This window comes from Ursus maritimus, unplaced genomic scaffold (assembly GCF_017311325.1).
Source record: "Ursus maritimus isolate PB19 unplaced genomic scaffold, ASM1731132v1 scaffold_9, whole genome shotgun sequence".
Lineage (NCBI taxonomy): Eukaryota > Metazoa > Chordata > Mammalia > Carnivora > Ursidae > Ursus > Ursus maritimus.
The window spans coordinates 75812-90243 of record NW_024427107.1 but is presented as its reverse complement, the minus strand read 5'-3'; the positions used below and the strand labels follow the sequence as shown (position 1 = coordinate 90243).

At 36.1% G+C, this 14432-nt stretch overlaps 1 protein-coding gene and 2 pseudogenes across 1 annotated transcript in view; 1 reads left to right on the top strand and 2 right to left on the bottom strand.

The window, feature by feature from the left end:
- Positions 1-216, bottom strand: part of LOC121101723 (zinc finger protein 567-like) — a 1304-nt gene extending 1088 nt beyond the window's left edge. The window contains exons 1-2 of the mRNA XM_040626032.1: positions 198-216; positions 69-106 (exon numbers count right to left, since the gene is read on the bottom strand). Coding sequence (XP_040481966.1) covers positions 69-106; positions 198-216 — 57 coding nt within the window. The remainder of the gene's footprint in view (positions 1-68; positions 107-197) is intronic.
- Positions 217-371: 155 nt separating this feature from the next.
- On the top strand, positions 372-1845 carry LOC121101722 (annotated as a pseudogene).
- A 10091-nt stretch (positions 1846-11936) lies between these two features.
- LOC103680668 lies at positions 11937-12653 on the bottom strand (annotated as a pseudogene).
- Positions 12654-14432: the final 1779 nt, after the last annotated feature.

Here is a 14432-nt window from a genome sequence, read left to right as displayed (position 1 = left end):
ATCAAAACAGAGCATTTTTAAGTTACATTCTTACCACTTCCCATCAATAGTCTTGGCATTTAACCAACTTCCTTTGCCAGAAGAGGATTTTTGTTGATTTTTAAAGCTAAAATGAGAAAGATCTTATCAATTAGTTTATGTTGTAAGTCAGTCTTTCCTGGTTAGAGGCTAAATGATGACTTACTGGTTAGTTTTACTCTCTTTGTTCTCCCTCATGTCAGTTATTACTTTCTATATTTTCAATATATTGAAATACAGACTTGTCTTTAGTATCTGGCTTTTTAGCTTATTTCTGTGTTTTGTCTGTATGAGCAATACATACTGGCAACACCCCAACTCGTTTTAAATTTTCTATAGGTCATTAGTTACAAATGGGAAGAAGAAGTAATCCTCAAATAAGATAGTCATGACCTGTAAATTGCTAGGCTAGTGGGAAAGAAAAAGTGATTATAAGCAATTATTCCCATAGCTGCACCAAGCTCCAAAGGCAGGGAGTTCAATTATTTCTTCCAGCAAGAAAAAGAGCCAGAGAGGAAAATATAAAGATACTTTTCCCACATTTTTATAATTTGTGCTGCAGTTTTTCTGATAGGATTCTTGTATTCTCTGTATATGCAGTTTCTTTATGACTTTTAATTTGATTGTTTTCTCTTGATAATCTGGCAATTTATTTAAGTGTATTGTTTTATGAATAATTATATACATGTCTGTAGCAAAATAATTCCACCTCAAGAATTTGTGACTTGGCAAATTCTTCATAGAGATATCTCTTCCTAGACCACCTCCTCCCCTTATTTCAGAATCAACTTCTGTTTGTGCAGAAAGAGTATTTGAGATGAAGGCATTGTAAATACATGACAACATTTCTATTTATCTCTATTATGTCAGGGTCAAACAGAGAAACCTGATTCATATCAGGTCAGCTTCAGAACTCAAACTGAGTATTCATGACTTAATTTCATGAAGAACACACTCAAACTCTTATTGAGAAGAAACCCCATGCATATAGCAAATATGGGAAGTTCCTCTGCAGAAAGTCTATTTTTATTGTGCATCAGAGATCTCAAACAGGAGAGAAACCCTTTCAGTGTCCTTACTGTGGGAATAGCTTTAGAAGGAAGTCACATCTCATTGAACATCAACGAATTCACACAGGTGAGAAACCTTATGTTTGCAATCAATGTGGAAAAGCTTTCCATCAAAAGACAGCCCTCACTCTTCATGAGAAAACACATATAGAGGGGAAGCCCTACATCTGTATAGATTGTGGAAAGTCCTTCCGCCAGAAGGCAACTCTCACTAGACATCACAAAACACATACAGGGGAGAAAGCCTATGAATGTACTCAGTGTGGAAGTGCTTTTAGAAAGAAGTCATACTTCATTGATCATCAGAGAACTCACACAGGAGAGAAACCATATCAATGTAATGAATGTGGGAAGGCATTTATCCAGAAGATAACCTCACTGTACATCAGAGAACTCACACAGGAGAGAAACCCTGTATTTGTGGTGAAGTTGGGAGATCCTTCTGCAAAAGACAACCCTCACTCTCCATCAAAGAATTCATACTGGGGAAAAACCATATATTTGTAATGAATGTGGAAAGTCCTTCCGCCAGAAGGCAATCCTCAGTGTTCATCAGAGAATACATACAGGAGAGAAATCAATGGATGTCCTCAGTGTGGGAAAGCCTTTAGTAGGAAATCAAACCTCATTCACCACCAGAAAACTCACACAGGAGAGAAACCATATGAATGTAGAGAATGTAGGAAGTTCTTCAGTTGTAAGTCAAACCTCATGGTACATCAAAACTCACAAGGTAGAAACCATGGGAATTCAGTAAAGGATATGACTTTTTGGTAAAAGCTTTTGAAGTCATAGTAAACCCTGTACATGATATAGCTTGTAAATATAATAATATTCAACCGTTTAAGGTACTATCCACAAATTTACCTACTGTTTGTGAGCCTAAATAACACTACAAAGAATAACTGGACAAATGACAATAGTCATTGAAAATACAACCCTAAATTTTTATTATTAGATTCAGTAGGCATAAACTTCCTCTGTCAGATTTCTACAAACATTTAAAATTGCTTATTTTTAATTTCAATACATACCTTGTTGTGACCCAGTAATAAGCAGTTGACCAACTGGTAGTTGTCCATGGACCACATTGTGAGCAGAAGCATTTTAAAAAGAAAGGAAGTGTGAACTGTATTTCTCATTGCACATATGAAACAAAAATTAGTTGTTACCTCCTCAAAATTTACCACAGTTCTGAATTCTATTATAAATTAGGTTTTGCATATTATGAACCTTTATATAAATTGGATTATACATCATGTATTCTTTTATATATGGCTTGTTTCATTCATCATTATGTCTGTAAAACTTCATCATCAGTGCATGCGGCAGAAATTCATTTATTTCTATTCTATATAGAATTCCATCATATGATTAAATTGCAATTTATCAAAAAAAAAGAAGTAAATAAGTTGAATAGTCTTATATTAAGGAAATGGAATTTCTAGTTAAAAATCTTCCAATAAAGAGAACTCTAGATCCAGATGATTTCACTGGCGAATTCCATCAGATATTTGGAAAGATATAATATCCATTTTATACAATCTTTTTCAGAAGTAGTAAAGGAGGGAACACTTTTGCAACTCATTATATGGGATCAACATTATTCCTATATCAAAACTTTACAAATACATTACAAGAAAAGAAAACTATAGACCAATATCCACCATGTGCACAGACACAAAAATGCTCAAAAACTATTAGAAAGTTAAAATCACACATGTATAAAAGGATAAATACATCATAACTAATTAGGGTTTATCCAAGGCATGAAAGGCCGGTTCTCAACACTTAATTATCAATTGAGAACTAAAGAAGTAAGACCACATGATTGTCTTAATGGATGCAGAGAAAACATTTGACAAAATTAAATATCCATTCATGATAAAAACTTTCAGCAAACAAAAATAGAAGGGAATTTCCTTAGCCTGATTAAAGGCACCAATAAGGGTAACATTAAACTGGTAAAAGACTGAATCTTTCATCCTAAGATTGGAAGACAAGGCAAAGATGGACATTCTCATGACTATCATTACATTAGAAGTCCCAGACAGTGAAAAAGGCAAAGAAAGAAAGAGACCTGTATTTTTAAAAGGAAGAAATAAAAACTGCCTCCACGTGCTAAATACATGGCTTTCAATAAAGTAAATTCTAAAGAATCTATAAAACAAGCTCAAAACTGATAAGTGAAGGCCACAGGCTTCAAGTCAATATATAAATTCAGTTGTATTTCTATGTACTAGAAATGTATGGTTAGAAATAAAACATTTAAATATGCTCTTCTTGATAACACTTACAAACATGAAACACGTAGGTATGAATATAACAGAATATATATACTTCTATAATTATAAAACTGATGAAATAAAAGGTATAAATAAATCATAAATGGAACACTTAATATTGTTAATATGTCAGTTCTTTCCATACTGATACACAGAGTCAACAAAACCATGGTGAAAATACCATCAAATTTTTGAAAATATCAACAGACTGATTCTAAAATTTGCATGGAAATGCAAAAAGGAACTAGAACAGCCAAAAACAATTTTTAAAAGAGTCAAGTTGAATTTTACAAAATACACGTAGATCAGTATAACAGAAAAATGACTCAGGGAATAGACCCACATATGTACAACACAACTAAGTGGAGAACAAGTAGTCTTTTCAACATATTGTGCTGAAACAAACATTTACATGCAAACATTGAACCTCAACCCATTTTGTACATCTTACACAAAATTAACTCACAGTGGATTGTAGATCTAAATGTAAAAATCTAAAACTATGAAACTTCTAGAAGAAAATATTGGAAAAATTTATGTACTGTATGGAGCTAACATAATATAATAAAAAAATATTATTATAATAAAAAATTTTGTGACCTTAGCTTAGTAAAGATTTCTAAGATTGACATCAAAAACATAAAACAAAAAACTGATATATGTACTTAATCAAAATTAAAAATTTCTACTCTAGCAATACGTGGCAGTGCACTACTGGGTGTTTACCCCCAAAGATACAGACGTAGTGAAGAGAAGGGCCATATGCACCCCAATGTTCATAGCAGCATTGTCCACAATAGCTAAATCGTGGAAGGAACCGAGATGCCCTTCAACAGACGACTGGATTAAGAAGTTGTGGTCCATATATACAATGGAATATTACTCAGCTATCAGAAAGAACGAGTTCTCAACATTTGCTGCACCATGGACGGCACTGGAGGAGATAATGCTAAGTGAAATAAGTCAAGCAGAGAAAGATAATTATAAGATTTCTCTCATTTTTGGAACATAAGAACTAGGAAGATCGGTAGGGGAAGAAAGGGATAAAGAAAGGGGGGTAATCAGAAGGGGGAATGAAGCATGAGAGACTATGGACTCTGAGAAACAAACTGAGGGCTTCAGAGAGGAGGGGGTGGGGGAATGGGATAGGCTGGTGATGGGTAGTAAGGAGGGCACGTATTATATGGTGCACTGGGTGTTATACACAACTAATGAATCATCGAACTTTACATCAAAAACCAGGGATGTACTGTATGGTGACTAACATAATATAATAAAAAAACATTAAAAATGCTCCGTTTTGATTATATTTTTCCTTTTTTTGGATGAGGACTGCATCTTAACTTCTGTTTGAAAGATAATTGTATGAAAACAATGCAGGTAGACAGAAAGTTTCCATGAATTTGTGAGAAGTTTTTTTGGTTTTTTCAAAAACACTGGATGCCTTTTGTCATTCTAAGATACTTGATGGATTCTGAGTACCCTAGATTGTAAAGGTCTTACAAGTAATTGAATTGTGTTATCACAAACTGAGTTATTCATAAGAGCATTAAGTCGAAGAGTTCAGGTTTACTGTATTAAAAAAAATTATTGAGTGGCAACTAATTTCAATGAAAGAACTCTTTTATCTAAAAGACAGACTCAAGTTGATTCTTTAGGATTAAAGATCAAATAAAGATAAGAGACAAAGTAACTAAAATGCAGACACAGGTCTGAAAAAGTATTTGGTGTCCTTTGAATCTTGATTTGAAGCTACTGATACTATGGTTTCTGATCTGAGAAAGTCAAAGAAATCACAACACATCCTTCAACTATTTTCTAAAGTCAAGTGAATTTTAAAATTCACATTACAAGCATTAAAGATTTCCACATTTGGGCCCTTTTTATATGAAGTGTTTTTGTTTATAAGACCAGAAAAAATATGGTATAATTTTTTTATAGTCTCAGTTTAGGAATTTCCTAAATATCTTAAAGTGTTAGTGAATTTAAGGATTTTTATATGGAAATCTCCTTCTCAAATAAAAAAAAATCTGCTATGATATTACTAAACTTTTTTTACTGACTTACTGCATCAAGGAATAACACAATTCCAAAACAGCACTTAATTAGGGAAAGTGAGAACATGGTTTCTATGGCATATGGGTTGATCTCACAGTTATTAAATCAGGCTATCAAAAACTGGGCAAATATTTGGATTGGTTGATGTCTTAAGGCAAGAGCTGATGCAGGCAAGGCGAGGTTTTAGGCAAAAAAAAAAAAAAAAGTGCGGTGTGAATCACAAGTTATTCCCTGATTATAATTACACAATTGATGGAGATAGTTGTTCTAGTTCTTAATCAAGGATAACTGATGACTGTGTTTTGTCCCATCCAGAGGGTCAGAAAAAAGTAGCCTCACTCTTGCATACATCATTGTCAGGATTTCTAGATGGCATTGATGTCACGGAAACAACAGTCTGGAGTCCAATTAGGAACTGATCTCCATGCTTCTTTTGTCAAATGATGAGTTGTTGGATCATGTGGTATGACAGTGGTTGCAGAGCTGCCTTTAAAACTTTGGAAATCACTGCAATCACAATGCACAGAAATTCAAGAGCAAAACAATGATTAAACACTGCAGAATGTTTCAGAGACGTAATTTAAAATTACCAAACTCAAGCTAAAACAATGTGCCCCTGAATTTTTTACCTACTTGGCAAGCCAGATAAACCATCTTCTTCAGTTTAGAGATTAATTGTTTCTTCTGGCTCACATCCAAGTGCAACAAAAAGTGTTGGCAATAGCACAGACATAACTCACTTGGCTCGCTAATAAAAAGTCTGAGGCTATTTGGTTGTCCACTATCGCACCGGCTAAAATGCTTAGAGTTGCCTATTGAGCCTCAAAAGCTGTCAGAGTCAATTATACCTTTCACTAAGGTTAATTACACCATTTCTGGCCATGTTTTCCAATTAATGATCACTTATAAAAATCTCCATTTGGATGGAATCAGAAAAAGTGAATCAGTGATTCCTCTAGGAAATTCTCCAGCTGTTAAGTCATGAAAGGTTTCCTTAAGAGGATGAAGAGAAGATGGTAGTATCTGCTAATGATAAAGCCGAGTGTGTTACATGAGTTCCCTGTAGTATTGGGCCATTATCTGCTTGCAACAGAATGGTGTCTAAGATCAGATGATACTCTAAAATGCACAGATTCCTGTTACTAAGCCATAAGGAGAGAGACTATGAGCTAGGGAATCTCAAATATTTCTGAATGTTTTCTACTAGACCAGAAGATGGAAGATGGTATGGATAGTGGAGTTTTTGTGTAAGTGAGAATGCCTTGCAGAGCTCTTTAATTAGAGCCTCATAACTCCCCACATGGGAAACTGGGAAACTTTTGCCAGTTTTCTACCTGAAATCATCTGCAACTACAAGACAAGTATCCTGGAAATGCCAGAGATTATATTCATATAATTTATATCCATATCATTTCCAATATTCTTTCTTTACTGTTGGAAATCAATTTTGGCATTTTATGACCTCTTTGAACTACTCCAAACTCCTATTTAGGGGAAGTATCAAAGGAGCAAGCACCTTTGCAAGGGCTTTATACTGACTCCCAGCAATGGGGCATTCTCACACAACAATGCCATTGTCCCTGTTATCTCTAATCTTGTCGCTCAGTAGGAAACACAAATGTAATTCTCAAATTAAAATTAGTCAAACTTGCCTCATAAGATAACTAATTGCAATGCTTCTTAATTTACATGCTCCTTTAAATTTTATCTGCTGTGGAGACAAGTAAGAAGGGCATTTGCAAATCCTTGATCAGAATAGATGATTTAGGGCTCCTAAAAAATGTTAGCACATACCAGCCTAAGAATAGCACTACTAAATACTATACATCAGAGACTCATATTTCCTGGTTGGAAGCAGTCATTTTAACTAAATTACTACTAAGGGATAAAAATATAGGTACCTAGGACTCCAAATCTAGGGATTTTTCACATTATTCCACAATTCTCATTAAGGAACATCTCCCCTGGGCTATATCTCTGCTTGAGAAGCATATTAACCTAATCAAGTGGCACCATATAGATTCATCAAAGAGCATAAGGCCACTTTGCCCTTAACCCCAACTGTGGCTAAATCCACATGAAGTCTTTTTCTCACTTCATTCTTTGTCTTTCAGTAATTTGCAATGAAAATAGACGACCTTTCTTTCCCCAGCAACCCAATTCCCTTGGAAAAGGGCAGTTTGCAATATTTATACACCATCTATCCATAACTCCTACAACACTACTATATAGAGAGTAGACAATCAGTTATCATTAGGAGGCACATAGACCAAATCTATGCTATATCTGCCATGTTTTTCCAATAAATAACATCATTTTTGGCAACTCTATGAAAATGCTAAGAGGATTTTAACTGTCTTTTGTATGACTGGCTTTCAGTACTTGCCTCTAAGTCAACGTATGAGACATTCATTACTGGTGACAACTCCAGTTAGTCTCACTTTTATTTTCAACAATGACTACCCAGGGTTAAAATTGAAACACCAAAGTATTTCCTCTTGGACTCTGCAGCGCATTAGGACTTGCCAGTGTAACCTCCATTTCTAAAGGGAATAGCAACTGCATGTGAAAGTATGCTGGTATCCACAGTGATACCAACTCAGAGATTGACTCAAACTCACTCAATGAATAAAGAATCTGCAGACCACTAAGATATAATTTCCTTTCAGGGAAAATAATAAAATGTATAATGACCTATAAGTTCACCAAAGACATACTAGGAGAAGGGCAATGCAAGTTTTAAGACTAAAAATCATGGCTGTTAGTATTCTTTTAGAGGTCAATTATGAAGACAAATTACCACCAGTGATTATGATTTACACATAGGCCAGCAAAATGCCTTTGTCAAGGTTCAACAACAAAAATCTGTGAAAAATACGAGAGCTTAAGGGATTTTTGTGTGTATTTGACTATTTTAGTAGTTTTTTCATTATTGCAACATTTGTTATAAAAATATAAAAATTACAGATAATTACAAGAAGATAATTTAAAAACCATCTCTATCTACCCCCCCCAAAGAAATAATCACTATTAACATTTTGGGTGATATATATATATATGTATATATATATACATATATATATATATATACACACACACACACACACACATTAATTTTAAAAATAGATTGAATTTTAAACCTTGTTTTGTCACCTCCTTTTTCATTTATCAATCTATCCTGGGCAATTTTCCATGTTATTAAATATATTAATATATTTCCATGTTATATAAATATTAAATATAGTGTAGCTGAGCCATATGCATATAACATACTTCTGTGTTCATAACATTATTTAATTCATTTTTGTATCATCAACAAGGAACTGACATAAATTTAGGGAGAAAAAAATAGGCAAATTGGTCCAAAATGAAGAAAGGTAAACTAGGGCTTCCCAGGGATCAATGTTAAACCAACTTTATAAAAAGCAAAAAACGTATAATGATTAAAAATCCAGACTCAGAACCACACTGCTTGGATTTAAACTCAAATCTATCATTTACTAACATTAGATAAGTCATTTAGCCAAACAGGGATGACAATAGTATCTACCTCAAGGACTGCTGTGAGGATTAAATGAGTTAATGCAGTGCCTGACACATAGTATATACTTTGTAAATATTCACCGTTATTATTTTTACCATTGAACTGAAGGAGGAATTAAACTATTACATCTTCCATTTCACAGTTAACACAAAGCAGTGAAAGTACATACAACACTATGAAAAAACTAGGTTAATGAAAATGCATCAAAGATGTGTGTGTGTGTGTGTGTGTGTGTGTGTGTGTGTTAGAGAAAGAAGAGAGAGAGAGAGTTAGAAGGTAAGTTTAAGGTGAATTAGAAGAGAAATTAGAAGATTTTATTTTTAAGATGACAGACTCCAAGCAAATGGCTACAGTTCAGGAAAGGAACGCAGGTTAATTTTTAAATTGATAAAGCCTTTTCAAATATCATCTCAATTAGTCATAACCATAAACCTGTGAGTTCTAGTGCAGTGTTGGAAGAAACTGAAATTCAGAGAGGTTAAGTGACTTAGGTAAGGTAATGCAGCAAGTGAGTTGGTGCTGTTGGTACCAAAAGCTCTGAATTGTAACCGCAAATTTTGTGTGATGCTATACTGCCTTTCATTTTATTTATTTATTTATTTATTTATTTATTTATTTATTTATTTATAATATTTTTAATTATATTATGTTAGTCACCATACAGTACATCCCTTGTTTTTGATGTAAAGTTCGATGATTCATTACTGCCTTTCTTTATTTATTTATTTATTTATTTATTTATTTATTTATTTATTTATAATATTTTTAATTATATTAATTAAGAAAGAGACAGCCAGCAAGACAGGGAACACAGCAGGGGGAGTGGGAGAGGAAGAAGCAGACTCTCAGCACCTTTCTTTATCCTTTTATGCCTTTCATTTTAGACTTGTTTTAAGACAAAGTAAGAAAAAGACTTTTATTCAAGTCCAAGTTAGGACAGCTGCCCAGGAAACATGCTCTTCACAGGGAAGAAAGCGTCTACAAACTAAACAGTTTTCACAGAGTTCTATACTTTTTTACATCTTATAAAAGCTCAAAAGATTACAGATTACCATATAGGCAGGAATCACAAGTTTTAATATCAAGGAATGCAGGGAGTAGGAGCACTGATCAATATCTTTAAGGACAAGATGGTTTTCCTTTAGGCTACTCATTTACAAAGCAGGTGCACCAAGTGTGCTTGGTGGGCCATAAGTTAGGCTTTTGGTTTAAAAAAAGTGTCGTCAGGCACTGAAATAAAGCTCTCAGACACCAATCTGAGCGGTTGTGCAGGGCTGCCTCTGCAAGGAGAGTAGCAGCACACGAAGCTGGTCCTTATGGATAACCTACTGCTTACTTAAAGATGTTCCCATAACTAACAAGTTTATAACTGACAGAAAAATAGATCAGAGAGAAATTGAAAGTAAATACCGCACGCCTAAAAGAAAGAAAAAAGTGAGCTCAATGGTCACTCCACCGCAGGCATCGAGTGCCTGTAATTCCTACCTGCATGAGCAGACGTCCCTTCCCCCTTCTCCGGCTTGAGGAGTGACCTGCGTGCCGGTAGGGAGTACATGGAGTACGTGACCACCAACAATAAATGTTTCTCCTAAGCATTTACTCCCTGGATGAGTGTTGAGTGCATTAAGCTGCAACAAGGATCTGGCTGTTTTCAGCCCTGAAACTTCAAAGGAGGCCCAGGTTTCTGGACACTCCTTTGCTTTTCAATTAGTCTCATCCAGAGAGGCATATGTTTATTAAATCTTATCTAGCCAGGCATTATGAATTCCCACAAAAAAAATTAATGTACAGTCATACTGACTTAGAAAGAAATCTAAAATCTCAGGCCTTTAGAGCGTTCTTTCTTTCATCACCGTTTATAGAAAGTTTGCCAGCACCTGATCTATTTGACTGAATATAGAGTCGAGAACATTAATATATGGAACACAGCATGAAAGCAAGAATTGTACATTAGAATGTGTGAGTAACCTCAGATCTTAAAGATTACTGCTTCTCACCCATATCCAAAAAGCTAAAATAACAAAGCAGAACAAGTGAAAGGGAGATATGAGACATGAGATACAGATAATAAAGGATGATGTTAACAAATGTATCAATTATAGGGCAGGATAGCCTGAAAACAGTAATATGCTTATCCTGAGAAACAAATTTATTTACATCATTATCTATTATGTGTGACACTATTACTGACATGGTTGTATTAAACTCAGAGTGCCTGGGTGGCTCAGTAGGTTAATTGGCTGCCTTCGGCTGGGGCTGTGATCCCTGGGTCCTGGGATGGAGCCCCAAGTCTGACTCCCGGTTCTGTAGGGGCCCTGCTTCTCCCTCTCCCTCTGTCTTTCTCCCTGCTCATTCTCTCTCTCTCAAATGAATAGATAAAATATTTAAATATATATGATAGGCTCCGTTTTCTCTCCTGTTAATGAGGATAAGACGTCTTTCACCTTCATGCCATAGCAGTGAACACAGATGTGAGCTGCTCAGATGCCCCTTAAAAGAAAAACTTGTTGGGGTGGCTGCGAGGCTGCATGGCTCCCTGGTTAAGCACCCACTTCAAATCTCAGCTCAGGTGTTGATCTCAGGGTTGTGAGTTCAAACCCTGAATTGTGTTCCATGATGGGCATGGAGCCCACTTAAAAAAAGATTAGGGGGTGGCTCCTGGGTGGCTCAGTTGGTTCAGTGACTGACTCTTGGTTTCAGCTCAGCTCATGATCTCAGGGTCCTGGGATCCAGCCCTGTGTTGGGGCCCAGGCTGGGCAGGGAGTTGGCTTGAGGATTTCTCCCCCTCTGTCCCTCCCCCCTGCTGGCACACAGCATCTGCTCATGGTCTCTCTCTCTCTCTCTCAAATAAATAAATAACTCTTGAAGAAGGAAGAAGAAGGAGAAGGAGAAGGAGAAGGAGAAAGAAGAAAGAAGAAGAAATACTTGTTGCCCCAGCTGTCAGCTCCTGCAGGATTGTTGTCAGAGCATGTCCTCATCCAAAGACGGATTGCAGTGGGGAGTGGCTAGGATGAAGGTATAGGAGAGGATGAGCAAGGAGAAAGCAGCCAAGGAAATGAGCCCACTATTAGCAGTGACCGTGAACACCAGTTTATAAGTATCTGCACCGGCAAATTTGATTAGCCAAGGTATGTCACAGTAAAAGCTATCTAATAATACATTACAGCTACAGAGGGGCAAGCTTACCACAAAAGCCAATTGGGCCAATATGTGAATGAGAACAATGGTCCAGACAACCACTAAAATCAAAATGCATATTCATGGGCTCATGATGGTCAGGTAGTAGAGAGGCTTCCATATGGCCATATATCTGTCAAAGGCCATGGCAATGATAGTACATCTCATTGCCTCCAACAGCATAGCAAAAGAAGATCTGAGCTAGATAGCCCCCAAAGGAGAGGACTTTCTGCTTCCTGAAAAGACCACAAAGCATCTTGGCTGCTGCAGTGGAGCAAAACATCAGGTCAATGATGGAGAAATTGGCTAACAGAAAATATGCGGGGGCGGGGGGGTGGTATAAGGGTCAGAAGTCACAGTGACCCATACTAAAAGGTTTCCCATCATCCTAGACATATATAAAAGATAAGAAAAGCAAAAAAGAAGGAGCTGGATCTCCCAGGAATTGGAGGGTCCCAGGAACACAAACTCAGATACCCCGGGGTGATTGGCCCCATCCATTGGCTCATTTGGTAGGTTCATGTTCCTGATACCTAAAGAAAAAAAAGTGATAGAATTCAAATTAATACTATTACATTAATACCCTCTATGGAAAAAGTATATAAAATTTGGAAGTCAAATATTACCTGAGCATTTCACAAAAATCAAATAACATCCTTTTGGCCGCTATTACTGTAGTTACATCTGATGGTAACTGAGTTGCCAAGTGCCTTGCTAACACAAAGAATGGTGCCTAGGAAAATTTATTTAAGTGACAAGTCTTTCACATCCCATGTAAATTATTTTTTCTGATCACTTTTTGGGAGTAGCAGATAACTCAAATTTAGGTATTTAAGCAAATGGGAGTTTTGGTAGTATAAAAAGCCAAATAAATTTGGAACATCCCATCCTGTCCAAATATAATGAGCCTCAATGAGGTACATCAGAAAGAAGAATTGGACAAGGAAATTGCTCAATAGAGAGAAGACCTGGAAGCAGGAGAAAGCCATGTCTTTTACCCTTCAAAACCTGCTCAAAGATTTCCTTTTCCAGAAGTCTCTCAGTATTGATCCCCAGCATATATTGATGATTCCATATATTTTTGGCATTTTCAGGTACTGATCCAAGCAACCCAGAAAGAAAATGTGCATAAAAATAAAATCAGTGATTTATCTAAATCCATTTCAAGTTAATTTCTGTGAATGGTGTAAGACAGAGGCCTAGTTTCATTCTTTTGCATGTGAATATCCAACTATCCAGCACTATTTATTGAAAAGAATATCATCTCCAGTGAGTAAAATGTTAGTGGTAGAACCTAAGTGGTGGGTAGGCAGGTATTCACCGTAAAATTGTTTCATCTTTGCAGTATGTTTGAAATACTTTCAAAATAAAATATTGCAGAAGGAAGGGATGAACATATCTAATAAAATGATGATGTTCTACCAAAAAATGGCATGCAAAGTACAATCTGCAAAATCTCCTAAAGCCATTTGGGGTGAGGGGGAGTCCATTAGATTGTAAATCTCTTAAAAGCCAGGATCTAAACATGGAATTTATTCATTCAACCTATTTTTTGTCTATTACCCATGTGCTAATTCCTAGACAAGGAGTTTGGAGCCCAAAGAAGAGACACACACATGCAAACAAAGCAATTTAATCCAATCTGGATAACAGCAATACTATAATTCATGTTCTATGCAGTGGGTAGTAACATAGAAGAAAGAAGCCCTAAATCTACCTGGAGAAATCTGGGCAGATTTCCCAGGGAAAGTAGCATTTGAGTAGAGACTTAAAGAGTTTGAGAGAGGAATGAATGGGAGGTGAGAGTTTAGGGTGCCTGGGAAGACATTCCAGGAAGAATTCCAGGAGGAATGCAGCATGTGTCGTGGCATGTTTGGTGTGTTTGAGAAACTATAGGCATTTAGTACTAATGGAACATTACATACAGGGTGGAGAGTGGTAGGAGAAGAGACAGAGAGCTTTTAAAAAATATTGTGCCCACCCCAGACCAATTAATTCAGAATCTTTGAGAGATGGTCCAAGAGTCTAAGTATTTTTTGAAGGTACATCAGGTCATTCTAAGCCACGGCTGCTGTGGAAAACCACCACTCTACCCTATGCTTCTCTTTGTACTCCCATAGAATCTTGTGCATCTTTTTCTTTCTTCTTTCTTTCTTTCTTTCTTTCTTTCTTTCTTTCTTTCCTTTCTCTTTCTTTCTTTCTTTCTTTCTTTCTTTCTTTCTTTCTTTTAGAGAGGAAGGAGGCACAGGGGTAGTGGGAGAAAGGGAGAGAGGGAATCCC